Below are 27,994 nucleotides of genomic sequence, written 5' to 3'. Positions count from 1 at the left end.
TCCTTGAATTGGTTGCATTACATATTTCCCCCGTAGATTTCTCTTACAGATTGGAAAGTGCATCACAGAGGCCCTCCTCTTCACCACTGATCGGTGCTAAGAGCAAACCCCATTGGGAACGTCCTACTGCTGCCGGGGGGGGGGTGTCTTTCTCTCATCTAATTAGTGCTGGACTGAAGCCCCTTTGGAGACACCCTTTCAGCAAAAAGCAGCTGGTTTGCGCTGAGAGCACAGCTGCAAGGGGGCTGGTTGCAAGTCCCACTGTGTCTTTTTGCAGGTGTGGTTTGGAATCAAGCCGCACCTGCAAACAGTCATTTTTCCTCTGCAGAGGGATAGCTTTCATTAAGGCTTCACCCTTCCCAGGACTCTAGAAGACACTGCCATAAAAGGGCATTGCTTCTTTGCACAGTAAAAGAGACCAGTTGAATGTCCTAAATGCAATCTGAATCAGGATATTGGAGACCAGTGAGTTGGCAGGGGCAGGAAGTAACGAAGGGAAGTAATTGGTTCTTGTTTCAGGGGCATGTGTTTAAATTCACAATGGGCTGAGGCATCTATTAGGGAAGGGGAGGCTGTTGTCCTCCTGACGTTGGTGAACCCCAGGTTTCTTCATCCTGGGCTCCCAGAGAAGGGGGCTCTGCTACGTGCAGGATTCAATTAGATCTATTGCAGGATACTGTGAGAGCAGGACGTTGGAATAGATGGGCCAATGGAATGGGGCAGAAGGGCACCTCTGACGTTTTCATATTCTGAAAAAGGCGCAGGTAGAAAGACAGCGTTGGATGGAAGCTTCTGAGATTTGATGGGGTCAGCCAGGGAGAGCGAACAGGTCAGGAGGATGCAGATGCTGGCTCATGTTCACAAATATAGGATTCTTCATATCGGCAATCCTCAGCTCTAAATCTCAAAAAAACTGGAAAGAAAAAGAGAAATGAGCTTAGGCAGAGTGACATCAGGGGTTTCTTGGCATGCTGCTGCTGAGACCCCCACACCCTCAAAACACATGCACCCCCACACCCCATGGTGCCTGCAAAGAATGTCCTTTCTTCTTCTCCCATTCAGAAGAAACCCAGCCACCTATCCAATACTAAATTGGCCAAGGCGGGTGGTGGCATCTGTGGGGAGGACGTTGAGTGGAAAGCAAAAGTGGATTAGGATGGTGTTCCCTGTCAGTCTGAGCCACCTTGGGAACATAGCTGTCAGGGTTTCCCTTTTTTAGCGGAAATTCCCTTATTCCGAATAGGATTCCTCGCAAGAAAAGGGAAAAGTTGACAGCTATGCTTGGGAAGGCTAGATTCTTGTAAGGCAGCTTGGGAATATCTCTACCAAACAGATGAAAGGACTCTAAAGGAAGTCCTTCACTCTTGGCCTAAGAGCAGGCAAGGAGCACATCGCACACCCGCAGTAGAAATCAAGAAAATACTGCAACCCACATTGCTTTGAGCATGGCAGGTCCAAAGTACCAGCCCTGAGAGCGGACTCCTTACCGTCTGCACGAAACAAGTAGGCACATGAGTTGATGCCACTTCTCATAGGTTCTCCCTTAGTCCACGGTAGGAACTCGGGAACAGAGCCATCTGTCCACTCCCAATTTCCATACTGTAGGGACAAGAGAGGTGGGATGTTCTTTAGAAAGAACAGATCACAAGGTGACACTTCCAAGACACAGCACACTCCTTGATGATTCCACCCAAAAGAACCACAGACAACATTATTTGAGTTGCAGGACATCAGCCAGGAGCCCACCATGACTGTATTGGCCTCCAGTATGTTGAGACCAGAGAACCTTCTCGTAGCATTTCATCAGCTGGGGAAGCCCCATAGAAGAATCTTCCCACTGAATTCATTTACTATCAGCTCCAACAGTACTGACGGAGGAGGAGGAGAAGGCCTTGGAGACTCACCTTATCATTGACTGACAATCCAATCCAGACACGTAGTACCTTTGGAATTAGAAGCATGTCAGACACCCTACGCAGTTCTTTCATATCATGAATAGAGGCAAGCTCAGAAGTCGGGTCAAATATACGGCAGACTCTCTGAGAAGTGGAAAAAAGAATGAGTTTTATGCAACTACACTTACCTTTGAATTCTCCTCAAAGTCAGGCTCAACGTTGAATAGTGCAGTCGCAATACGTGGAAATCCAGCTCTGGACATGTGACTGATTGAAATGCAAGCTTTGTTGGGCCAACTGAGATCCAGCACGGTGCAATATCCCCATTTGTGTCTCGCTCAGTTTCTTCATTGACTGATTTTTAATTAGATTCTCCACTTTCAGTTTGTGATTTTGTTTATAAAAAGAAAAGTTCTCGGGAGAACTGAGCAGTATTTGAGTGGACATTGCCCCAGTATATAAACATTTGTTTGCAATTTCACCTCATATACTGCAGCTTTGGGTGTTATTTTCAAGAATACATTTTACCCACAATTTCCTCTAATACAGTGGCACCAACTGGTGGGCAGGGGGCCAAGAGCCCCACAAATCTTCAAGGATGTGCCCGGGGCCCCTCAAAATTCTGTGGTGTCTGTGCGTGCATGCCTCCTAACGTGCTTTTCTTACTCACGTACACTGCATGTCGTGTGAAGTATATGTATGTTTGTTCAAAACGAACGAAATTTCAAATAATGCCTCTGTTTTGATGTGTGTTATTTCAGGACATGCCAAATCGAGTTGCGCTCATTAAGATGTGCTTCAAAGCCAAATTTCCCCCCATCATGCCCATCTAATGAATTGCATGTGCACTTTTAAGGCTGCCAGATCCATCATGCAGCATGCTTGGGCAATGTCCGGTGACGTAGTGGTCATTTTATGTTTGTGCAAAAGCTGGACACAACAGCCAACCTGTCCCCAAGGAGAACTGAAAGCCTTGCCTTGAAAGAATGAAAAAGCGCAGGTAGCTGTGTTGATCTGTTAATATATTCCCTCCCGGAAGGAGGAACAGTACCTGGCAAAATACCCATTCTATTCGGATGAGCTTGGCTAATCAGGACATGGTAGGAAAATGCCAGGGATGTGCCCTACCATAGCAGGAACATCATTCCTATTTATTTAGACAGGACAGCCTTGAGGTAAGAGCTGAGCAAGCCAACTACCTGGTGCATCAAATGTCAGGGTGCTCACACGGCTGTTATTTTCCTGGTGGGCTTCAATGACTCCCACACCACATTCAATGACTCTCTGTCACCACATTGTTCACTATCAACTTAGCTTTTTGTTCTGAATAGATTGCTTCTATTCCATTCTCAAACCCCCTTCCCACTCCCATCCCTTCCAAATTTTTCTTCATAAATTTCCAGGAAATGTTGTCAAAGGCCTTCTCCGCATCTATAAAGATCAATACTGCTTTGGTGTTAATATTTGTTTGTAAAAGTTCCAAGATATCAATAATGTTCCTGGTATTGTCAAACAAATGTCTACCTGGGAGAAAGCCGGCCTGGTCTTTATGGATTATCTCATTTAATACTTTTTTAAATCTGTTGGCCAAAATATCCGCAAATATTTTGTAATCCACATTTAGGAGTGAGATGGGACGGTAGTTCTTAAGTTGAGTTTTTTCAGTTTCCACTTTGGGTATCAATGTGATGAATGCTTCTTTCCACGTATCTGGTGCCTTCCCTCCCCCCATAATCTGGTTACAAACCTCCTCTAGTGGTTGTATCAAATAGTCTTTTAGCGTCCTATAATACTTGGAGGTAAGTCCATCAGGTCCTGGAGATTTGCCCAGCTGCATATTCTGAATGGCATCCTCGATTTCCTGTTGTGTTATTTTACAATTCAAGGTTGATCTCTTCTCTTGAGATATTTCTGGAAGACCATTTTCTTTCAAGAATTGTTCTATCTCGGTTACATCCTCGGGTCCTTGTGTATACAATTTTTTAAAATATTTCTGGAAACACTTTCTAATTTCTCCCGGTTTCTGGATGTTCTTTCCTTCAACTTCTAGATTGGTAACATAGTTTAATTTTTGTCTCTTTTTCAACTGCCAAGCTAGCAGTTTCCCACATTTATTCGCCGATTCAAATGATCTTTGTTTCATTTGTTTAATTCTCCATTCCACTTCTTGGTTGATCAGTTGCGCATATTGTGACTGGTGGAATTTAATTTCTCTTAAGGTCTCTTTGGATTTTGGGTTTAATCTTAATTTTTTCTCGCCGTCCCTTATCTTCTCCAATATCTTGTCCTTTTTACCATTCCAGAGTTTTTTCTTAATCGTATTCTGTTGTATCAGAAACCCTCTCATAACAGCTTTGCTCGCGTCCCAGATTATTCTTTTTTCCACCGAGGTGTTCAAGTTGATTTCAAAATAATCCTTTAAAGCTTTTTGGGCCTTCTTTACAATCTCTTGATCTCTTAGCAGGTTGTCATTCATTTTCCATCTGAAGGAGTCGGCAGTAGTAAATCTCATTTCCATTTTCAAAGCGTTATGGTCGGAGCAAGTCTTTGGGCAGATTTCTATTTTTGTGGTCTTAGGTGCCAGCCCTCTAGTTGTCCAAATTTGGTCGATCCTTGTCCATGACAGGTGGGCCTCAGAAAAGAAAGTTCCTTCTTTACCGAGGGGGTTTCTCGTCCTCCATGAGTCAATTAAATCCATATTGTCAGTTAGTTCAAAGAAAGTTTTTGGTAGTCTTCCATCTTTAGTCAAATTCTGGTTCTGTGACTTATCCATAAAGGTAGAGACAACCCCATTCATGTCTCCCATCATAATGATGTTCGAATAGTCCAGATAGTCCAATAATGTCTCATGCAGCTTCTTATAAAATTCTGATTTCCCCTCGTTTGGTGCATAAATTCCTAATATCAAAATTTTCTCTCCTTGGGTCGAAATCTCAATAGCCAGGATTCTTCCTTGTTCATCTTTAAACAAAAATTTCGGTGAAAGAGTCTCTTTGGCGTAAATCACCACGCCTCTCTTCTTGACTCTATCTGATGAGATAAATTCTTGGCCTAATCTTTTATTTGTTAACACCTTCCTGTGAGCCCTTGTCACATGGGTTTCTTGCAAACAAATTATGTCCAAGTTCTCTTTCTTTAGGATATGGAAGATCCGTTTGCGTTTTTCTGGGGAATTCGCGCCATTAATGTTCCAACTATACAGCTGCAGAGACATCTTGTATCAATCTGTTGTTAGTCTTGTGGGGTGTCTTCTTTTTTGTCCGAGTCCGAAGGTGGTAACTCTTTCCCTGACTCTGGTGGTGGCCAAATAGCTACTCCTTTCTGTAGGTCTTCTCCGTGATCGTGTAGGAACTTCTGGCAATCCTCTTTCGTTTTGATTTTTATCTTCTTTCCTTTGTATTTAAATAGAACGCCTTGTGGAAACTCCCACCTGTAAGGTATTCCGTTACCTCTCAGAAGTCCAGTTAGGTCAGTGTAGTTGGCTCTTAGATCCAGTAATTGTTTGGGAATATCTTTGTAAATTTGTGCTCTTCTATCCTGGATCACAAGTGCTTTATTGAAGTGTAAATCAAGTAGCTTGTCTCTCTCCTGTTTAGTCCTTAAAATAATCAAACAGTCTCTAGGCCTGTCCTTCCCAGCGACTCTTCCCAATCTAAATGCAGTCGTTATTTTGAAATCTGTGTCTTGATTTATACCCCAGAATTTGGAAAATTCTGCCGTTAGAAAGCCGGTCAAATCCTCTTTCTCAATCTCTGGGATAGAGCGTAATCTCAGGTTATTTTCCCTGTTTCGCAGTTCCACCAAAGACAGGTAGGCCTGCTGGTCTGTGATATGTTTGTGGAGCGGTCTTACCTCTCCTTTCAATTCCTCCACTCCTTTGGCTGCGGCCTCTGCTTTCCCAATCGCAGCCTCCGCCAATTTTCGATTTTCAGATGTTACGTCGTTTAAGTTTCCAATATCCTGTGAATGCTTAGCCACCTGTTCCGAAAGTTTGGTAATTGAAGATGTGGCTATGTCAATTTTTGCAGTTTGATCATCCACTTTTTTGTTCAAAATTGCGAATTGTTGTAACATTTCCTCTAAAAGAGTGTTAGATCCTCCAGATGCCATATCCTCACCTATTGGTTGTTCAGCTTCTTCAGCTGGTGTTGTTGGCGAGGGTGCAGTCTGTAAAACAGCAGGGACTGAAGATCTGCGTCCCTGAGAAAACAGGGTTGTTTGTGTCAGTTTGCCTTTCCCTGCCTTCGACGCAGCTCTTGTTTTTACTTTATCGCTCATTCCACACCTGTCTTTGGATTCAAGGTCAGGCTGTCAAAAGTTTCATGAGAAAGGCAGGCACAGGCGTAAACAATCCAACCACAGAAAGACAAAGCAAAGTTAGTTCTCAGGAAATTGTAAGTCCCAAGTTCCACTAGAGGGAGTAAGTTGCAATTCAGGGAAGAAGAAACAAAGTTTCAGACGCCATTAAAGTTCCTTAAGTTAAGTAAATTAACGCTGATCCTTGGAAAAGACCTTTTCCCTCTAGCAGAGCTCTCACAATGTTGCCATAAGCTTCTTAAAAGGTGCAAAAGTACAGTTGTTTAATTGTATCCAACAGTAATGCCTCTAAGTGTCCATTTCAAATTTGTAAGTGTATCCGCAAAGTAGCCTTTTGTCCCACTGCAAGTCCGAGACTGGGGGTTTTAAAGTCTTTAAAATTTAAAAAAGTCCGGCAGAGGAGAAAGTCCCCAGATAAGGTACAGAAAATAGCAAGGAAATAAAGGTAACTTGCCTGCTTCAGTTTCCGACTTTTCCGAACGTATGATGTCTCACTTTAAAATCTCTCCGCACTGCTTCCAGCTTGTCAAATCTTTGCTTTTGATCACTAGCATCCTCGGGAGACGGACTTCCTTTTTCTCGCCTCCCGCTTTCAGCCAAATTCGTAAATTTGTAATCCAATTTTGAGTAAATCTTACTCACGAGTAGTTGGTTTGTAATCCAATGTAAAAGGAAGAAAGGTCGGCGCTCATCCGCAACAGCCGCGCGGCTTCACTCCCGCAGAAAGAGCGATGAATCCACAGCACCGCTTCCCCTCCGCGCTTCCGGAGCCCCTTACGGGGTCCCTTCTTCGTTTTGGGGGTCGCTCTAGGTGCCCGCCGGATCCCACGGCCACGAGCTCACTCTGCTCGTAGTTTTTCTTAATGGGTCGTCGCTTTGCCGCAGCGAACGACCCTTTTCTGCGGAGCCCCTCTTCGCAGCGCAAAGAGGACCGCCATTGCTTGCTTCGCGCCGCCTCCGGAAGTGGAACATCATTCCTATTTATTTAGACAGGGCAGCCTTGAGGTAAGAGCTGAGCAAGCCAACTACCTGGTGCATCAAATGTCAGGGTGCTCACACGGCTGTTATTTTCCTGGTGGGCTTCAATGACTCCCACACCACACATTTCAAGCACCTTTAATAAACATGTAGCTTATACCCAAGGACCATGGGAACTGTAGCCTTGCGGACAGCAACCTACAGCTCCCTGGACTCTTGGGGGAATGCCATGTTCTTCAAATGTGTGTTCAGTGGCTGTTGTGGATCTTGCTTGCCTCATCCCTTATTGCATAAGCTGTTCTGACTCTCTCTAACGTACTTTGGGTTCTTCATGCTATTCCCAACAAATGGGCATCATTTATGAACCTACCTGTCCCTGGGGGCTCACTTCAAAGCAGAACATGTTGGAGCCTTCATCAAACCTGAGTAAGTACTCCAACCTTTGGTGCCAATGGGTCTTTTCTGGGATGATGAGCCCACCATCTCAAGCCATCTTAAAGAAGGCCTGCCTACTTCCAGCCTATGAAGAGCGTATCTATCCAATCACTATCCCACAGAACCTTTCCAGGATTGAGTTTCAGTGGCCTTCATCCAGCCCCCTAGTGGCTCCAGGCAATGGTCCTGAGCTTCCTCAGCCTCATCTGAATCTGCGAAGAACGATAAACTGATGAACTGAGCTGGTTGCCCAAGGCCTCACTTCAGATGCCTAAATGACATCTCATTAGCTCTTGAGATGCAAAAGATGGCCATGGGATTGAGATTCATAACAGGTCTTCTGCAGAGACTCTCAAGAATATCTTGTGTTTTGTGCCCTTGTTCTTTCTGGACCCACCCAAAGCACCTAGAGCCCCCTCTTACCATTGCCTCATTCCATCTCAAATGGTCGGAAAAGATTCGATAGCAGCTTCCCTTTAATCTGGTCCAGCCCCGGAGGCAGCCTTGAGGTAGCAGAAAAGGAGAACATTAGCATTCAACATGGTCATGTCAGCACAGGAAACAGTGGAAATAAAATACCTGTATTTTGGGGGGCTCAAAATTGAGAAAAAAGGGGGGATTGAGCTTTTGGGGAGGATTATTTGGGGGGAATGCAAAAAATCTCTCACCCACCAGAACGCAGGACACAACCCCTCGCATCACTTACAATTGCCGCTTACAATCTCGGGCTTGCACTTCGTTCCGATGAATGAGCGATTTTTGCCATCTCTCTCCCACAATCAAGTGGCCAATCGCCGCTTAAAAACTCAGGCTCACATTTCCTTCCGGCAGGTGATCAATTTTCGGCATTGGCCACCTGATTGTTGTGAGCAGGGGGAATCCTGAAAATCGCTTGCGCACTGGAACGGAGCACACAACCGCTCGCATCGCAGCTGCCTGATCGCCGCCATTAGCCCTCCTGCTTGCCACTGCGGCAGCCAATAGACAGCTGCCCTTGTCGCAGGAAGCGGGAGGGTGATTGGTGGCCGCTGGCAGGTGGTTTCTGCAATGTGAGTGGAAACCACTTATCAGCTCCTTGATTGCCGCCAGTGGCCACCAATCATGCTCCCGCTTGCTGTGACAAGGGCAGCTGTCTATTGGATGCCACAGCGGCAAGCGGGAGGGCTAATGGCAGCGATCAGGCAGCTACGATGTGAGTGGTTGTGTGCTGTGTTCCGGCGGGTGAGCGATTTTCGGGATTCCCCCCTCAGCACTACCCGTGTATAAGACGAGCCTAAATTTTGAACTTCATTTTTGGGTCAATAAAGCTCATCTTATAGACCTCAAAATACGGTGCCATACTTCCGGGTTGGTGCGAACAGCTAATGGCGGATTCCCTCCGAGCTCCAGAGGGAATCGGCTCCGCTGGGGACGGGTCTTGCCGCGACGGCGACGCGGAGACCCTTAAAAACCGCAGGCACGGATGCCTGCGGACCTGGTGACTCGGTGGGCACCTTAAGCACCCCCCGACCCATGAAGAGCCTTTTTAAAGGCTGCGGAGAGGGTACGGAGAGTGGCGTGGTGCTGGGAGTAGACCGCTATCCCAGCGGAGCGAAGCCGTGTGCCATGGCTGAAGAGCGCTGACTTTTTTCCTTAAATTCGGACCCAAAAAAGAAGCAACCCGTGAGTAGATCGGAATCTGGACTTTAAAATACTTATCCGCGAATTTGGTACGACCGGGGGATGTGTCAAAGGGAAGTCCGCACCCCCCCTCCTGCAGACGATTTAAAGCAATAGCAGGAAAAACTAAGTTGGAGAGCCTACCCTTTTGGGGTGAGTTAAAAAGACATTAACTTTCACGATTGGATAAAAGAAGTGTGGAGCTGGAGTGTAAGAGTGGTTTTTTAGAAGTTTTTCTTTTGCCGTATGCAACCCCCCCTCCCGGGCCCGGGAGCGTCCTGTCTTTGAGCTTGCTGAAGAGGAAAGGAGTTTGACAGCTGTCAAAAGCTGTCAAACGGGTGATTTAAAGCGAAAAAGTTTGATACTTAAGATCTCTCTGGACTAAATGTGATATAATTTAACTAAAGTGTTTGGAAACAAAGAAATAAATAACGAGGTAAAGGATTGTTGGGAAAAGATTACTAAGTAACTAGATTCCCCCTAGGGGGAATTCTGAGACATTACAATGGCTGTGGATGGAAACTTACTAGCTGAAATAGAAAAAAATGTTTTACCTTGTGGGAATTTTACAAGAGCAGAGTCTTGCTATGAATAAACAACTCATGACCTTGACTTCTGGAATAAGCAGCTCTGCTGAAAGTATGGAGGATTTGAGTGAGAAAAAATCTGCAGCTGAACGGAAAGAGATAACGCAAGAAGGAAACGAGACTAAAGAAGCAAAGGAGAAAGTACAGATGGAAAGCACAAATCAGAAGCCTATACAAATGGTTTATAAACAAGAAGACCCTTGGATTATGTGGATTACAAATCTGCAAAAGATCCGAAAGATGAAGGAGAAAGCCCCTGGAATACTTGGAATTCAAGAATTTAAAAGAAAGAAGAAATATGACTGGGGCCTCCATTTTCATTTTTACTCTTATTTTCATTCTTATTCTGACTCTGAATATGAAGGATTGGTGGAAATTTTGCAGCAGTTGGTTCTAAGTGCTTTGGTGGGAAGAAAACCTGGCTTGATTGGGATAGAACTCCTTCGAGATCCGAAGACCAACATGAAGGATCACCAACAAAACCGGCGGAGAGGGACTGAAAGAGATTTGAAGGCCTCGGACGTGAGGAATCCAGGCTAAGAACTGTTATTTTGGACATATATTTGGGAAGGGACGGAAACTGGGGATGGGAGGGGGGGAAACAGAATTTCAAAAACACTTATGACTTTTGGGTTTAGTCACTATGATTCATGTTTTATAAAAAATGGGAAATGGATGGAAGAGATTTTGAGTCCAACTTAGGAAAGAACTTAATTTTTTTATAAAAGATGTAATATTAACATGGCAAGGAGAGAATCATAGAATCATAGAATCATAGAATCATAGAGTTGGAAGAGACCACAAGGGCCATCGAGTCCAACCCCCTGCCAAGCAGGAAACACCATCAGAGCACTCCTGACATATGGTTGTCAAGCCTCTGCTTAAAGACCTCCAAAGAAGGAGACTCCACCACACTCCTTGGCAGCAAATTCCACTGTCGAACAGCTCTTACTGTCAGGAAGTTCTTCCTAATGTTTAGGTGGAATCTTCTTTCTTGTAGTTTGGATCCATTGCTCCGTGTCCGCTTCTCCGGAGCAGCAGAAAACAACCTTTCTCCCTCCTCTATGTGACATCCTTTTATATATTTGAACATGGCTATCATATCACCCCTTAAGCTCCGCTTCTCCAGGCTAAACATGCCCAGCTCCCTTAGCCGTTCCTCATAAGGCATCATTTCCAGGCCTTTGACCATTTTGGTTGCCCTCCTCTGGACACGTTCCAGTTTGTCAGTGTCCTTCTTGAATTGTGGTGCCCAGAACTGGACACAGTACTCCAGGTGTGGTCTGACCAGAGCAGAATACAGTGGCACTATTACTTCCCTTGATCTAGATGCTATACTCCTATTGATGCAGCCCAGAATTGCATTGGCTTTTTTAGCTGCCGCATCACACTGTTGGCTCATGTCAAGTTTGTGGTCAACCAAGACTCCTAGATCCTTTTCACATGTACTGCTCTCAAGCCAGGTGTCACCCATCTTGTATTTGTGCCACTCATTTTTTTTGCCCAAGTGCAATACTTTACATTTCTCCCTGTTAAAATTCATCTTGTTTATTTTTGCCCAGTTCTCTAATCTGTCAAGGTCGTTTTGAAGTGTGATCCTGTCCTCTGGGGTGTTAGCCACCCCTCCCAGTTTGGTGTCATCTGCAAATTTGATCAGGATGCCCTGGAGTCCATCATCCAAGTCGTTGATAAAGATGTTGAATAAGACCGGGCCCAAGACAGAACCCTGTGGCACCCCACTAGTCACTCTTCTCCAGGATGAAGAGGAACCATTGATGAGCACCCTTTGGGTTCGGTCAGTCAGCCAGTTACAAATCCACTGAGTGGTAGCATAGTCAAGACCGCATTTTACCAGCTTCTTTACAAGAATATCATGGGGCACCTTGTCAAATGCCTTGCTGAAATCAAGGTAGGCTACATCTACTGCGTTCCCTTCATCTACCAGGCTTGTAATTCTGTCAAAAAACGAGATCAGGTTAGTCCGACATGACTTTTTTTTCAGAAATCCATGCTGACTATTGGTGATCACAGCATTCCTTTCTAGGTGCTCACAGACTGTTTGCTTAATGATCTGCTCCAGAATCTTCCCTGCTATTGATGTCAGACTGACTGGGCGGTAATTATTTGGGTCCTCTCTTTTCCCCTTTTTGAAAATAGGGACAACATTTGCCCTCCTCCAGTCTGCCGGGACTTCGCCTGTTCTCCAGGAATTCTCAAAGATGACTGCCAGTGGTTCTGAGATCACATCTGCCAGTTCTTTTAATACTCTTGGATGCAGTTCATCTGGCCCTGGAGACTTGAATACATCTAAACTAGCCAAATATTCTTGTACTATCTCCTTAGTTATTCTGGGCTGTGTTTCCTTTGCTGAATCATTTGCTCCAAATTCTTCAGGTCGGGCATTGTTTTCTTTATCGGAGAAGACTGAGGCAAAGAAGGCATTGAGGAGTTCAGCCCTTTCTGTGCCCCCTGTTTGCATTTCACCATCTTCTCCTCTGAGTGATCCCATTGTTTCTTTGTTCTTCCTTTTGCTATGAACATACCCATAAAAGCCTTTTTTGTTGCTTTTAACCTCTCTAGCAAGCCTGAGTTCATTCTGTGCTTTAGCTTTTCTGACTTTGTGTCTACACGTGCTGGCTATTTGTTTGAATTCCTCTTTGGTGGTTTCCCCCCTTTTCCATTTTTTGTACACATCCTTTTTTAATCTTAATTCAGTTAAAAGTTCTTTAGATAGCCACCCTGGCTTCTTTAGGCACCTTCCATGTTTCCGTCTCATTGGTATTGCCTGATGTTGTGTTTTTAGTATCTCCCTCTTAACAAACTCCCAGCCATCATGAACTCCCTTTCCTTTTAGTATTGTTGTCCATGGGATCTCACCCAGCACTTCCCTAAGTTTTATGAAGTCGGCTTTCTTAAAGTCAAGAAATTGAGTCCTAGTATGCTTGGCTGCTCCTTTCCGCTGTATAGTAAACTTCAGAAGAGCATGATCACTCGCGCCTAATGATCCTTCCACTTCTACCCCACTAACCAGGTCATCAACATTGGTTAGGACCAGATCTAAAATGGCTGTTCCTCTTGTTGCTTCTCCCACTTTCTGGACAATGAAGTTGTCTGCAAGGCCAGTGAGGAATCTGTTTGACCTTATGCTCTTGGCTGAGTTTGACGTCCAACAAATATCCGGGTAATTGAAGTCCCCCATTACTACTATCTCCCTTCCTTTTGCATGCTTGGCCATCTGTTCCAGGAAGGCATCATCTATGTCCTCCGTTTGGCTTGGGGATCTATAGTAAACTCCCACAATGAGGTCTCTGTTATTCTTCTCTCCCTTAATTTTGACCCAAATGCTCTCACTTTGGCTTTGAGGATCTAAATCTTGGATCTCTTCACAGGTATACACATCCCTGACATATAACGCCACTCCTCCTCCTTTCTTGTCTGGTCTGTTTCTCTGAAATAGATTGTATCCCCCCCATTATTACATTCCAATCGTGGGACTTATCCCACCAGGTTTCAGTGATGCCTATTATGTCATATTTAGTTTGCTGTACCAAGAGCTCAAGCTCATCTTGTTTATTTCCCATGCTTTGTGCATTAGTGTACAGACATTGAAGTCCATTAATCATTCCCCCGTGTCTCTTATTTAAGGATTTTTTCCTCCCACCACTAGGTCCACGTGCTGTTTGCTCCATTTGGTCTATGACATTTGGATGATCATCTTCATTAATTGATAGACTCCTACCTTCAGGAGCACTGTCTCCCTCCCCCACATTAGTCAGTTTAAAGCCCTCCTGATGAGGTTTCTGAGATTTTTGGCAAAAACATTTCTCCCAACCGTTGTGAGGTGCAGCCCATCACTTGCCAGAAGTCCATCTTCAAGAAACTGCAGTCCGTGATCTAAGAATCCAAACCGTTCCTGTTTACACCATTTGCGAAGCCAGCTGTTCACTTCCACTATTTTCCCCTCTCTCCCTGGGCCACGTCGTTCAACTGGGAGGACAGATGAGATGACAATTTGTGCATTTAGTTGCTTCAATTTCCTGCCGAGAGCCTCGTAGTCTCTTTTGATCTTCTGGAGGCTATTGCTTGCAGTGTCATTGGTTCCCACATGAACCAAGAGGAAGGGGTATTTGTCAGTGGGTTTTATGATTCCTTGCAGTCGTTCAGTTACGTCTTGGATCTTAGCCCCGGGGAGACAGCACACTTCCTGAGACATCTTGTCAGGCCCACAGATCACTGCTTCTGTTCCCCTCAGTAGGGAATCCCCTATCACCACTACACGCCTCCTCTTGGGTTTGGTCGGGGTTCTTCCGTGAGCTGTCCGTTCCAAGGTCGCCTGCACATTCCCTGAGGACTGACTTTGCTGCTCGTCTTCATATACCTGATCGACTGTAATGAGGGAGAGAATCTCAAATGGAGTCTGCTCTTCGTCTTCCATGCTAGGGAAGAGGACCTCAAAGCGATTGTGTATTTCTAAGCAATCAGAGTGAACCCTGGGCCTCCTACTTCTTTGAGTCACGTTTCTCCATATATCTGGCTCCTGTGTTGGTGAACTAGACTCCTTCTCAGGGGAGTCCCCTGTCTCCTCCTTGGTGGAGACGGTGTGCTCTGTTGCTTCCAAGAAGAGCTCCAGCTCTCTAATTCTTTGGAGCGTAGCTACACGTTCCTCCAGTTGCTGGACTTTGTCTTTTAAGAGGGCAATCAACATGCAATTGCTGCAGGTAAAGCTGCCTGCAACCTTTGGCAAGATGGCAAACATTGCGCAGGAATCGCAGGCGACTGCAGCTGTTCCCTCCCCTTCCATCCTGAGATCGTGTCGTTGGGGTTGGCTACAGAGGTCCTCCATCATAAAAAGCTTGAAGACAGGACAAATAACTTCCCCCACACAAAAAAACACCTAGAACTCCCCCAACAAACGTTTGAGACTAGCTCCCCTAAACCTAAAAGATGGATCTAACTGCGCGCGCCGCTGCCCTGCAAACTCTGATAAGCTCCTCCCACAGCTAATCCCCTGCCTCAACAGAAACCCTGCCCCCTCTGACCTTTACACAGGGAAAACAGCTAATGAGCCACAAAGAAACACACACACACAAGAAAACCCTTTTTGCTCCTTCTTCAACTGATGCCCTGCAAACTCTGATAAGCTCCTCCCACAGCTAATCCCCTGCCTCAACAGAAACCCTGCCCCCTCTGACCTTTACAAAGGGAAAACAGCTAATGAGCCACAAAGAAACACACACACACACAAGAAAACCCTTTTTGCTCCTTCTTCAACTGATGCCCTGCAAACTCTGATAAGCTCCTCCCACAGCTAATCCCCTGCCTCAACAGAAACCCTGCCCCCTCTGACCTTTACACAGGGAAAACAGCTAATGAGCCACAAAGAAACACACACACACACACACACACACAAGAAAACCCTTTTTGCTCCTTCTTCAACTGATGCCCTGCAAACTCTGCTAAGCTCCTCCCACAGCTAATCCCCTGCCTCAACAGAAACCCTGCCCCCTCTGACCTTTACACAGGGAAAACAGCTAATGAGCCACAAAGAAACACACACACACAAGAAAACCCTTTTTGCTCCTTCTTCAACTGATGCCCTGCAAACTCTCAAGAGAAAATAGTAACTTGCTGACAAAATTGTGGGAATTGGGATGCATGAAGGGGGGTGGGGGGAAGTCAATGATCAAGGTTAAGAAAGTAAGATTTTTGAAATTTTACGTGTTCTTGTCTTTGTCTTTTATGTGTGTGTTATGTCTTTATAAAATTTGAAAAACCAATAAAAATTTTATAAAAAATAAATAAATACGGTGCCATAAAAGTCAAAGGGAAATTGAACGGCCTCAAAGACGTCCCAGGTCACGGAGTTCACCACTTTCTTGGTTTCCAATATGACATATAATATTTTCATTGTATTGTTTTAAATTATTTACCTGCCAATTTTCCAGTCAAGGGAAGCTAAGGAGACTAACAGCAATAGATAATCTTATTTCAACCAATAATAAAAACCACTAGGAAATAAATACTACTAAACCAAGAATGATTCACAGCAAAAAAAGTTGAAATTCTAATAGCAAAAGGCTGTTCCAAAAAAAGGGGGAAATAATGATTCACGGTGTAGTGGTTGGGAGTTACTCGTGCGTAATCCTGCTCCGTTTGAGCATTAGATTGCCGGGTTAAACCCTCCGGACTGCACAGCCCATCTCAGCGTGGCTGCCCTTAGTCACTCGTAGAATCTGTCTGTGGGCGTTTCTTAAAGCGCTGCCAACATAAGAGCTGTTTGACGCCCAATCGTCTCCGCCTCTCACTGCGCGGGAGTCTCCTGCGCAGGGTGGGCGTGGGCAGCGGGGTGCCTGGGCTCTCCTCACTAACTTCCAACGAAGAGTCCTGGAGCCCCTGCACCTCCCTGTCCCGTTGCTCTCCTGGATCCCTGGTGTTACACTTATTCCCTTCCCCTTCTTCCCAGCTGAGTCTCCCCCTAGCGCTGGGACCTTCTCCTGCAGAATCAGAGACCCTTTTCTTCTCCCGTGCCTCTGATGTCAGTTCCCTGACACACGGGAAGGCTCTTTGGCACTTTAAGGCCTTCTGAAAAGTGTAGCTGTTCACTGCAACTATACTGGGGGTGGGGCCACCACAGAAAAGACTCCCTCTCTTGGTGGTAGCTCAACTGACAGATGAAGATGGTGGACAGACCAGTATCCAACTGGAACGTCTGTGTGCAGGGAAGAGGATACAGGCACAAACAGTTTAACAGATTTCATAGGTCCATCCCATTCAGGGGCCTAAAGGTTAAAGTCAGGGGGCCTGAAGATTGAAGTGCCCTGGGAGACATTCACCTCCCTCCCAGGGCCCCCTTCACTCCCCCTCCGACCTGTGGGCTCTATTGTAGCCTCTTCTCTGGTCGGCGAGCCAAGGAAACCCCGGAATGAGCTGTCCTCCTCATCGGTGAGTGCAAAAACCTCTTCCCACCTGCTAAGGTTCCCACCCATGGAATGACCCTCCCAATCCGATTCTTCTTCGGATTCTGAAAACCCTTCGAAACTCTCTTCCTCCGTGGTACCGAATTGTTCCTCCCAGAATCTCTCTAAGGGCTGGGGCTTATCTGGGAACCATCGGTGGAACACTTCCACCATATGCTCGTCGCCAATTGCCTCTGCTGGCACCTACGTTATTTCCGACCAGGGCTCTCCTTCCCACGCCACCAAGTACTCCACTTGCCGACCCCGCCACCTTGAATCAACTATCTCTGTGGCTGAACTTTGGTGTTCCCTTTCTTCTACCGGTGGTTGTGGCATGACTTCTACCTCCCGCCCCTCGAATTCCCGCCCCTCTCTGTGTGGTGAGAGCAAGGACCTGTGGAACACGGGATGTATTTTCATGTTGTTGGGCAACCTGAGCTTGAACGCCACGGGGTTTATCTGTTGTATGACTTCAAACGGCCCCAGTCGACTGGGCTGCAACTTCTTGCACCCTCCCTTAAAGGGTAACCCTTGAGTGGACAGCCACACGCGATCCCCCACCCTTATGGTTTCCCCTTCCCTTCGGTGTTTATCTGCTTGTTTCTTGTAATTGGCCTTGGCCCTTTCTAGGTTCATCTTGAGCTGTTGATGTAACGTTTCCATTTCTTCCACAAACTGTTCAGCTGCGGGCACACTCCAGCTCTGTTCCTCATTACCCGGGAATGCCCTGGGATGACACCCATAATTGGCCAAAAATGGACTCATTCCTGTGGACACATGTTCAGCGTTATTGTACGCAAATTCTGCTAACGCTAGTTTCTCTACCCAATCATTCTGCCTCTCGCTAACGTAGCAGCGTAAGTATTGTTGGAGTACGCTGTTTGCCCTTTCCGCTTGCCCATTGGTTTCTGGGTGTCTCGCTGTCGAGAAGCTGACCTCGACTTGCAGTAGGCTCATGAGCTTCCTCCAGAACCGGGAAGTAAATTGTTTTCCGCGGTCTGAGAGAACCCTCAAGGGGGCGCCATGTAGCCTGAAAATGTGTTCTACAAACAACCATGCCGTTTCTTCCGCCGTCACCGCATGTGAGCAGGCGATAAAATGGCACATTTTGGTTAGCAAGTCGACTACTACCATCACTGCTGTTTTTCCCCTCGATTTGGGCAGATCCGTCATGAAATCAATTGACACCACCTCCCAGGGTTTGTTTGGTGTGGGTAAGGGTTCCAGCAAACCCGCTGGTACCGTGCGTTCCCCTTTGGCCCTCTGGCAGCAGTCACACCCTCTTACATATTCGCGTATGTCAGCGGCTGCCTCAGGTCTCAGCTCACAAAAGACCAACGCCAAGCTCCTCTTATATACAAGGATGTTTATTGCAGTTCATTATTGGTTCCACAACCGAGGCGCGCAGCCCCGAGTCTCTAACGTCAGACATTTGAAGTCCCCTCTGAATCGGTCCCGCCCCTGCACCAACTTAAGAGGCTTGTGCTAGACCACCTCTTCCTGTCTTTCCTTTTCCGCAGGGTCTTTCTGCCCCCCCTGGGTTCCTTCCCTCCTGCTCTCTCCTGAAGCGGATTCCTGAGATGCCTGTTCCCCCCTCCTTTGTGCTTTGGGGCTGGGCTCCTCTTCCGGGCTTTCTCCATTTCCGCGCGCCTCCACATTTGAACTTGGCGCGCGCTCGCTACCCCTGACCTTCCTTTTGACACTTACACTACTCCCTGTACTACTCTCCGCCTCTTCCGGCAGGACGTTCTCCCCAGATCTCCTTCCCCTGTCTCTTTCCTGCTCCGCTCCGTGTGTCACACTGGGAACCCCCCTCTCTTCCCTTCGTTCCTGCTGGGAAGCCGGCCCCGATCTCCCACTACCGCTCGGGGTTTCCCTGCTGCTTCCCTGCTCCTGGCAGGTCCCCCCTGTGACCCCCCTTGTCCTGACTAGGGGCGCCCCCTCCTGAGAATCCTCCGATTCACTTGAGAGACTCATGGAAGATCTCAAGTCGTTGTCATCCTCTTCCTCACTGTCCTGGGATTCTTCCTCGTCGCTCTCCGTCTCCTCCCTCACCTGTGCCTCTGTCTCTGAACCCCTGACAGCGTACATCTTCCCTCACCCGTGGCCACCAAAATTGTCGGGTCACCAGCATCATGGTTTTGTGTTGCCCAAAGTGCCCTGCTGTGGGGGTGTCATGAAGTTGTTTGAGTACCCTTCTTCTTAGAGCCTCCCCCGGTACGTACATTGCCCCCCTGTAGTACAAAACCCCTTCCTTCTCTTTGAACCCCTCTGGTGCTCCCCTCCCATCTTGGAGTTCCCTGATTTTTGTTCGTGTGAATTCATCGTCCCTAGTGAGTCCTGCTAGTTCTCTCGTGCCCACTAGAGTTCCCCCCACACCCATCGGTCCTCAGGTATGACGTGTCGGGTCTCCGGCAGCCCCTCTCCTTCGAAGTACTCTGGTTTCCGCGAGAGAGCGTCTGCTCTCACGTTTTGCTCGCCTGGCACATACTGGATTTCGAAGGAAAACTTGGAAAACTCCTGCGCCGAGCGAATCTGTCTCTGGTTGAGCACCCATGCTGTCCGCCAATATTCCAAGTTCTTGTGATCTGTACAGACCTGGATCTTGCGCTGCGCCCCTATCAGCAAATGGCACCACTGACGAAAGGCGGCGTAAATTGCTAGCAGTTCTCTGTCGTACACGGTGTAGTTTTGTTCCGACTTGCTCAGCTTCCTCGAGAAAAAGGCACACAGTTTCCATTCTTGCTTGTTCAGTCCTGGCTGCAACAGAACCGCCCCTATGTCTGACGCGTCAGTCTCCAACCGCAGTGGTTTCTCCAAATCCACATGTAGTAATTGTTCTTCCGACGCGAACGCCTTTTTCAATCTTTCAAAGGATTGCTGGGCTTCCTCTGTCCACACAAACTTCTTTTTACTACTGAGACAGTCCGTGATTGGGGCTGTCAAGTGTGCAAAGTTCTTGATGAACTTCCTGTAGAAATTGCCAAAACCTAGGAACCTCTGCACATCCTTTCGTGTCTTTGGGGTTTTCCACTCCAATACTGCTTGCGCCTTGCTTGGGTCCATGGCTAAGCCTTTGTCAGATAACTTGTACCCCAGGAACTCCACCTCTCGGGCATGAAACTGACATTTCTCTAGCTTGACCCACAACTGGTGCTTCTGCAATCGTTGTAGCACTTCCCTGACATCTCTCACATGTTGCTCCTCATTTTCTGAATATATCAAGACGTCGTCCAGGAATGCTACACAGTTCTTGTAAAGCAGAGACCCCAACACGTGGTGCATGAACGCTTGAAAACAGGCGGAGCCTGACTGTAATCCGAAAGGCATAACGAGATATTCAAAGGCCCCCAGGGGTGTGAACATGGTGGTCTTCCATTCATCTCCCTCTCTCATTCGGATTAAGTTGTAAACCCCCCCTAAGGTCTAGCTTGGTGAAAATCTTTCCCTTCCTCACTCTCGTCAGAATGTCGTCAATTCTGGGCATAGGGAAAGTCACAGGTTCTGACACCAAATTTACCGCCCTGAAGTCCACCACAAGCCTCGGTTTATCAGTGTCCTTTTTGTCCACAAAAAATACTGGACTACCCCCCACTGCCTTTGACTCTCTTATAAACCCTCTCTTTAGGTTCTTGTCGATAAAGTCCCGTAACTCCTTCATCTCCCTGTCTGACATGGCATACAGCTTACCCACAGGCAGCTGCGCCTCAGGGAGCAAATTGATCTGGCAATCGAACGGCCTGTGGGGTGGCAGTCTATCTGCCTCCTTTTCACTAAAAACCTCCTTCAGATCAGCATATTGTGGTGGCACCTTCCCTTTACCCTCCAGTGCAGTGCTTGCCACTCTGGCTACGCTCATCCTTGGCATTTCCCCGCCTAAGCAGTGCTGCAGGCAGTAGTCAGACCCAAAGCTGATGGTCCTCTGATGCCACGCCACCACCGGATCATGTTGCGCTAGCCAGCTCATCCCTAATATTATTGGGGGACCCGCTAATGGGGCAACGTGGAAGGCGATTGTCTCCGAGTGCCTAGACACTCTCATTCTCATCGGTGGGGTCTGGTGGGTAACTTCCCCCCCAATCAGTTCCCTCCCATCAATGGTGGTGACTTGCAGAGGTGCGTCCAAAGGTAGCAGGTGAAGCTGATGCTCTAAAGCAAAGTCCCTGCTAAAAAAGTTGCAAGAGCTTCCTGAGTCCAGCGTACCCTGAACCTTCACTGGGTGCCCATTTGGGAGTTCAAGCACCACCTCAATGGCAATTGCGGCTCTTGGAGAATCTGGTTTGGGCACATTCATTGGTTGTTGGCTCGGCTGCTGTGCCCGCTGATTGGCAGCCAAGCGTTTCCGTTTCCCTGCTCCGGGGTTTGGGGTTCCTCCTCCTCGCCCCCCACGGCCCCCACCATCCCTTGCCAGGCCTTTCTTTGTGGGCAGACTCTGGCAAAATGTCCTGGCTGTTGGCAAAGGAAACATTTCTTGGTTGTTTTTACATCCTTTCCCTCCTTTTTGCGACTCTCGCTGGAGTTTGAAACCTCCTGGGCGCGCGCACCGCTTATTTCCATTGGCTCCACCGGCGGGGAAGGCTGCCTAGGTATTCTTGAATGCGGTAGTCATGACAACGCTGCTCTCTCCCTTCCCGCCTCTCTTGAGCCCGCGCTTCCTGTCTTACGCCAATCGCAAGGACTGCTTTGGTCAGCTGATCCATAGACTGTGGGCGGGGTGTGTGCGAAAGCTCATCTTTGACCGTTGGTGACAACCCCTTCTCAAATAGCATTTGTATGGGTTCCGAGTCCAGCTTCCACCCCAGGCGGTGAACGATCATTGCAAAACGTGACCAATAGTCTCTAACTGACCCTTCTCCCTGCTTACAGCTCAGCAGTTCCCGTTTTGTAACACTCTGCTGCACATCGCTACTGAACATTGCGTCCATCGCCTGGAAGAATTTCGGTAGATCCTCCATGGCGTCATTCTGCATCGCCATAAGCAGTCGAATCCACTCTCTAGCCCCGTCCTGCAAGTGCCCCACAATATAAGCAACTTTCGCTGCGTCATTTTCAAAATCGTTTTGCTGCAGCTTCAAGGCATATTCTATTTCTGTTCTAAACGCCCCATACTCTTGAGGCTTTCCCCCAAACTTATGCACCAGTCCCAGTACCTTCCTCGCTATGGGGGTGGGTTTCGCCTGAGCATCCAGAGACCATCGTTCGTCCAGCCTCACCGTCAGGATGGCTATGTGCTCTTCCAAATCGCGGTTTCTCTCCTCCAGTGATTGGCCTCCAGCCGCCCCTTTCGTGTCTCCGACTTCTCCGGTCTTACTTATGATGCCCCCTTCTGCTTGTTGCGCACGAGCAACTTTCAGGTACAGACAGATTGCTGTAGTGGTTGGGAGTTACTCGTGCGTAATCCTGCTCCATTTGAGCATTAGATTGCCTGGTTAAACCCTCCGGACTGCACAGCCTATCTCAGCGTGGCTGCCCTTAGTCACTCGTAGAATCTGTCTGTGGGCGTTTCTTAAAGCGCTGCCAAGAGTTGTTTGACGCCCAATCGTCTCCGCCTCTCACTGCGCGGGAGTCTCCTGCGCAGGGTGGGCGTGGGCAGCGGAGTGCCTGGGCTCTCCTCACTAACTTCCAATGAAGAGTCCTGGAGCCCCTGCACCTCCCTGTCCCGTTGCTCTCCTGGATCCCTGGTGTTACACTTATTCCCTTCCCCTTCTTCCCAGCTGAGTCTCCCCCTAGCGCTGGGACCTTCTCCTGCAGAATCAGAGACCCTCTCCTTCTCCCGTGCCTCTGATGTCAGTTCCCTGACACACGGGAAGGCTCTTTGGCACTTTAAGGCCTTCTGAAAAGTGTAGCTGTTCACTGCAACTATACTGGGGGTGGGGCCACCACAGAAAAGCCCCCCTCTCTTGGTGGTAGCTCAGCTGACAGATGAAGATGGTGGACAGACCAGTATCCAACTGGAACGTCTGTGTGCAGGGAAGAGGATACAGGCACAAACAGTTTAACAGATTTCATAGGTCCATCCCATTCAGGGGCCTGAAGGTTAAAGTCAGGGGGCCTGAAGGTTGAAGTGCCCTGGGAGACATTAAAACTGGTACAATCTAAGTGCTATTGAAGCTGCGTGCTGTATACAGAACAGGATTCTGTCATTTTGAACCAAACAGCCAATGGATCTACACTTGGCTTTCCAATGCTGCCAGAAGCTTCTCTTTCTCTAAGGAGACATCAACCACCTCCAAGATGAAATGATACCTTACCATTGGGACCGTAGGGGTTTTCTGCTTCTTTTATTTTCATTGCGAAGCCAAAGGAGAGCTGCCATATCAGAACAAGGCAGGTGCAAAGGAGGCTGAGCCTGGGGTCAGAGGAAGGCTGCATCTGTTTCTGGAGACAGAAAACACAAAACACACAATTGCTAGGCTGAGTTTCCTCTATCCATCGGTCAGGAGGCGAGGCATTCGCTTTCTAACAGAAAAAACACTCATTATCTCACCCAGATAGAATAAAGTAAAGGTGAAGGTAAAGGGACCCCTGACTGTTAGGTCCAGTCCTGGCTGACTCTGGGGTTGCGGCGCTCATCTCTCTTTACTGGCTGAGGGAGCCGGTGTACATGCGGCCAGCATGACAAAGCCACTTCTGGTGAACCAGAGGAGTGAGTGCAAGGAAATGTCGTTTACCTTCCCACCGGAGCGGTACCTGCTTATCTACTTGCACTTTGATGTGCTTTCGTTTTTTTTTTAAAAAAAAATTTTTTATTGGGTTTTCACATTTTATATAGACAAAAACAAAAACACAAAAAACAAGTAAACACATAAACAAAGGAAAAAAAAAGAAAACAACAACAAACATATATACTTTCCCGAAAATGTTATTTCCTAACCCTGGTCATTGACTTCCCCCTACCCCCTCTCTTGCATCCCCATTTCCAAATTTATGTCAGCAAATTGGCATTTCCCTGTCTTAATATTAGTCCTTTTATAAAAGCAAACAAAATTAATTTTTTCTAAGTTGGACCTCAATTCCCTTCCATCGATTTCCCATTTTGTCTTGAATAATGATCTTTTTAACCAAATCCCATAATCATGAGTGTTGTTAGAACTTAATTTTTCCCTCCCTCCCATCCCCGGTTTGCGTCCCTTCCCAAAGCATGTCCAAAATAACAGTTATTAGCCCGGGTTCCTCACGTCCGAGGCCCTCCAGTCTCTTTCAGTCCCTCTCCGCCGGTCTTGTTGGTAATCCTTTATGCCAGTCGTCACATCTCGAAAGAGTTCTTTCACCATCAATCCAAAGTCTCTTCCCATATTTGCAAACAGCTGCTGAAGAGTTTCCACAAGGCATGAATCTTGAAGGTAATCAAAGTCAGAGTCTATGTGGAGGCCCCGATTATATTTCTTTATTTTAAATTCCTTAATTTCATAGACTCCCAGGGCCTCCACTTTCGTCTTCTGCATCTTTCGTGGATTTATAGTAGATTTACTCCAATAATCTCCTTGTTTGTATTCCACAGGCGTCAGCTTCTGCTCAGTATTTTCCCACATCACTTCTTCTCTTTCTTGTTTTGTCTTCTCCTCTTCTTTTATTATCATTTCTGGTTCAGCTGTGGATTCTTTCTCATTGAGGTCCTCGTTACATTCAGCAGGACTACTTGTTTCAGAAGTCAAGGTCATCAATTGTTCACTCATAGCCGTAGTCTGCTCTTGTAAGATTCCAACCAAATAAAACATCCTTTCGATTTCTCCCAGTATCTTTCCATCCACAGCCATTGTAGTTCCACAGAATTCCCTCTAGAGGGAATCTGGTTACTTAGTATTCTTTTCCCCAACAGTCCTCTGTCTTGTTATTGTTTCTTTATTTCCAACAATTTTAGATCAATTGTAACTCTTTTTAATCCAGAGGTAACTTAGGTAGCAATTTTCCACTATTAACAGTCCGTTTGACAGCTTTGACAGCTGTCAAACTCTGCACTTCTTAAACCAGCTCCAAAGCAGGACGCTCCCGGGCCCGGGAGGGGGGGTTGTTTACAACAGAGCATAAAACATCCAACACTCCTCTCTCCTGCTCAAAATTTCCAAATCTTGGAAGTCACTGTCTTTTTTAAAACTCACCCTTTACAGGGTAGGCACTCCAGCTTAGTTCTTTTTTCGTTGCTCTAGATCGTCTGCAAGGTAGGGGGTGCGGACTTCCTTTTAGCACATCCCCCGATCGTCTCAAATTCAGTGGATAAATTTCTTAAAAGCCAAGTCCAAATTACTCACGGGTTGTTTTTTCAGCCGAATTTCAAGGAAGGAAGTCAGCGCTCTCCGGTCATGGCTCGCGGCTTCGCTCAGCGGAGGTAGCGATGGACTCTCAGTGCCGCGCCACCCCCCGTATCCCCTCCGCAGCCTTTAAAAAGGCTCTTCGCGAATCAGGGGGGGCGCTTAAGGCACCCGCCGAGTCTTCAGTCCGCAGGCACCGCGCCTGCGGTTTTAAGGGTCCCCGTGTCGCCGGCACGGCAAGACCCGTCCCCTGCTGAGCCGATTCCCTCCGGAGCTCGGAGGGAATCCGCCATTCCCAGATCGCGTCAACCCCGGAAGTCGCACTTTGATGTGCTTTCGAACTGCTAGGTTGGCGGCCTCATTTTTAATAGTAGCCCATAAATCAAAACCACAAGGGGAGGGAAACATAAGGGTCAGACCGAGCCCAAACCAAAGGCCAGGCGGAACAGCTCTGTCTTGCAGGCCCTGTGGAAAGATGTCAAGTCCCGCAGGGCCCTAGTCTCTTGTGACAGAGTGTTCTACCAAGTTGGGGCCAGTACTGAAAAGGCCCTGGCCCTAGTTGAGACCAATCTAACCACCTTGCGACTTGGGACTTCCAAACTGTTGTTATTTGTGGACTTTAAGGTCCTCCGCGGGGCATACCAGGAGAGGCGGTCCCATAGGTACAAGGGTCCTAGGCCGCATAGGACTTTGGAGATATAGCTGCCATTTAAAGGCCAGCACGGAGAGTCAAAGAGATCAGAAAGGGGGAGATAACTCACCTGGTTTTTAGAATGAAACAGGGTTGACAGTGGTTAAGGAGGTGAAATATCTGGGGATTAACATGACATCTAAGAATGTAAATTTGTTTAAAGACAATTATGAGAAATGCTGGACAGAGGTTAAAAAGGATCTAGAAACATGGTCAAATTTGAAGCTTTCCTTGTTAGGCCGAATTGCAGTTATTAAGATGAATTTATTGCCTAGAATGTTATTTCTATTTCAAGCATTGCAAATTCTTGACAAGATGGACTGTTTCAAGAGGTGGCAGAAAGACATTTCGAAATTTGTCTGGCAGGGCAAAAAACCCAGAATAAAGTTTAAAATTTTTACCGACGCAAAGGAAAGAGGGGGATTTGCCCTGCCGGACTTAAAACTGTGCTATGAATCAGCAGCTTTTTGCTGGATGAAAGAGTGGTTGCTCCTCGAGAATACAGATATCTTGGACTTGGAAGGTTTCAATAATGTATTTGGATGGCATGCATATCTATGGTATGACAAGGTTAAAGCGCATAAAGCTTTTAAGAATCACATTGTTAGGAAAGCATTATATAATGTTTGGATCAGATATAAAGATTTGTTGGAAAATAAAACCCCAAGGTGGCTGTCGCCAATGGAGGCTAAAGCCGTGAAAAAACTTAACATGGAGGCCAAATGGCCAAAGTACTGGGAAATTTTGGAACAAGAGGGAGATAGATTGAAATTACAGAGTTATGAGAGATTGAAGCTTAAACTACGAGACTGGCTCCACTACTATCAAATAATGGAGGTGTATAAACAGGACAGGAAAATTGGCTTCCAGGTGGAGAAATCAAAACTAGAAACAGAGCTGTTAGAACCCAATGCTAAAAATTTGTCAAGAATGTATAACTTGTTGCTGAAATGGAATACACAAGATGAAACAGTTAAATCAGCTATGATTAAGTGGGCACAAGACATTGGTCATAATATTATGTTTGCTGACTGGGAACAGTTGTGGACCACCGGTATAAAATTTACGGCATGTAATGCCTTAAGAGAGAATATTATGAAAATGATTTACAGGTGGTACATGACCCCAGTCAAGCTAGCAAAAAATCTACCATTTGCCTGATAATAAGTGTTGGAAATGTAAAGAAACTGAAGGTACTTTTTATCACCTTTGGTGGACGTGCCCGAAGATTAAGGCTTTCTGGGAAATGATATATAATGAAATGAAAAAGGTACTTAAATGTACTTTCCCTAAGAAACCAGAGGCCTTTCTCTTGGGCATTGTCGGCCAATTGGTGCTAAAGAAAGACAGAACTTTTTTCATGTATGCCACAACAGCAGCAAGAATACTCATTGCAAAGTATTGGAAGACACAAGATCTACCCACCCTGGAGGAATGGCAGATGAAGGTGATAGACTACATGGGACTGGCTGAAATGACCGGCAGAATCCGTGACCAGGGAAAAGAGACGGCGGATGAAGACTGGAAGAAATTTAAAATTTACCTCAAGAAACTCTGTAAAATTAATGAATGCTAAAATGTTGAGGTTTTTTAAAAAAGGGGATTACAGCTGTAAAAGATTAAGTAAAGGAAAGGAATAAGGGAAAATTTGATAATACCAAGGGGCAGGATTTGCTGAAACAAATTTGGAAATTGGGATGCAGAAAGGGGAGGTATGGGGAAGTTGGTGAAGTAAGGTTTAAGAAAAAAGGATTCGAAATTATATATGTTTGTTTATGTGTTTGTTTGCCTTTATTGTGTAATGCTTGTGTTTATAAAAATTGTGGAAAACCAATAATTTTTTTTTTTTTTTAAGATAACTCACCTGGTTTTTCAGCTTCTCTCTCTCTCTCTGAGCTGCTGATTCTTTCTTATTCAAGTGTTCCAGTTGAGCTACGCCTGGGTGGGAAGCTGGTCTTTATGTGTCATTTATAGTCTGATAGGTAGGCAATGGCATGTGGTGAGAGACACTTGGCAGCACAAGGGAAGCCTAATGGTTCAACGCAAACATACACCAAGATCTTTTGCATCAGAACAAAAAGTACAGAAAGATCTCTTTCACTTGAAAGCCACTGTGGATTGAAAAATATCCAACTTCTATGAAGTGGAAATTAGCAAGGAGGAGGAGAGTCATGCTAGGCAAGGAGAAAGTAAGAAGGTAGGAAGAGTGCTCCTGGATCTGCCCACC

At 46.6% G+C, this 27,994-nt stretch overlaps 1 protein-coding gene across 2 annotated transcripts; it reads right to left on the bottom strand.

Annotated features, from left to right (window-relative positions):
• Nucleotides 1-29: 29 nt before the first annotated feature.
• On the bottom strand, nt 30-27,994 carry LOC309541451 (ovocleidin-17-like). 2 transcript variants are annotated; one of them, XM_082239328.1, is made up of 6 exons: nt 27,632-27,994; nt 23,079-23,205; nt 8,049-8,128; nt 1,905-2,039; nt 1,488-1,599; nt 30-913 (listed from the first exon to the last, which is right to left on the bottom strand). In XM_082239328.1, exons 2-6 carry the CDS (start codon nt 23,197-23,199, stop codon nt 831-833), a joined length of 531 nt encoding a protein of 176 aa, XP_082095454.1. In that variant the 5' UTR covers nt 23,200-23,205; nt 27,632-27,994; the 3' UTR covers nt 30-830. The 2 variants fall into 2 exon arrangements, with proteins under 2 accessions (XP_082095454.1, XP_082095455.1); XM_082239329.1 differs by lacking the exon at nt 27,632-27,994 and having other exon boundaries at nt 23,079-23,253.

The sequence above is a fragment of the Podarcis vaucheri genome (assembly GCF_965113315.1).
Source record: "Podarcis vaucheri genome assembly, chromosome: 10".
Taxonomy (NCBI): domain Eukaryota; kingdom Metazoa; phylum Chordata; class Lepidosauria; order Squamata; family Lacertidae; genus Podarcis; species Podarcis vaucheri.
Note: the sequence above shows the minus strand (reverse complement) of the source record. Positions and strands in the feature narration are given on the sequence as shown.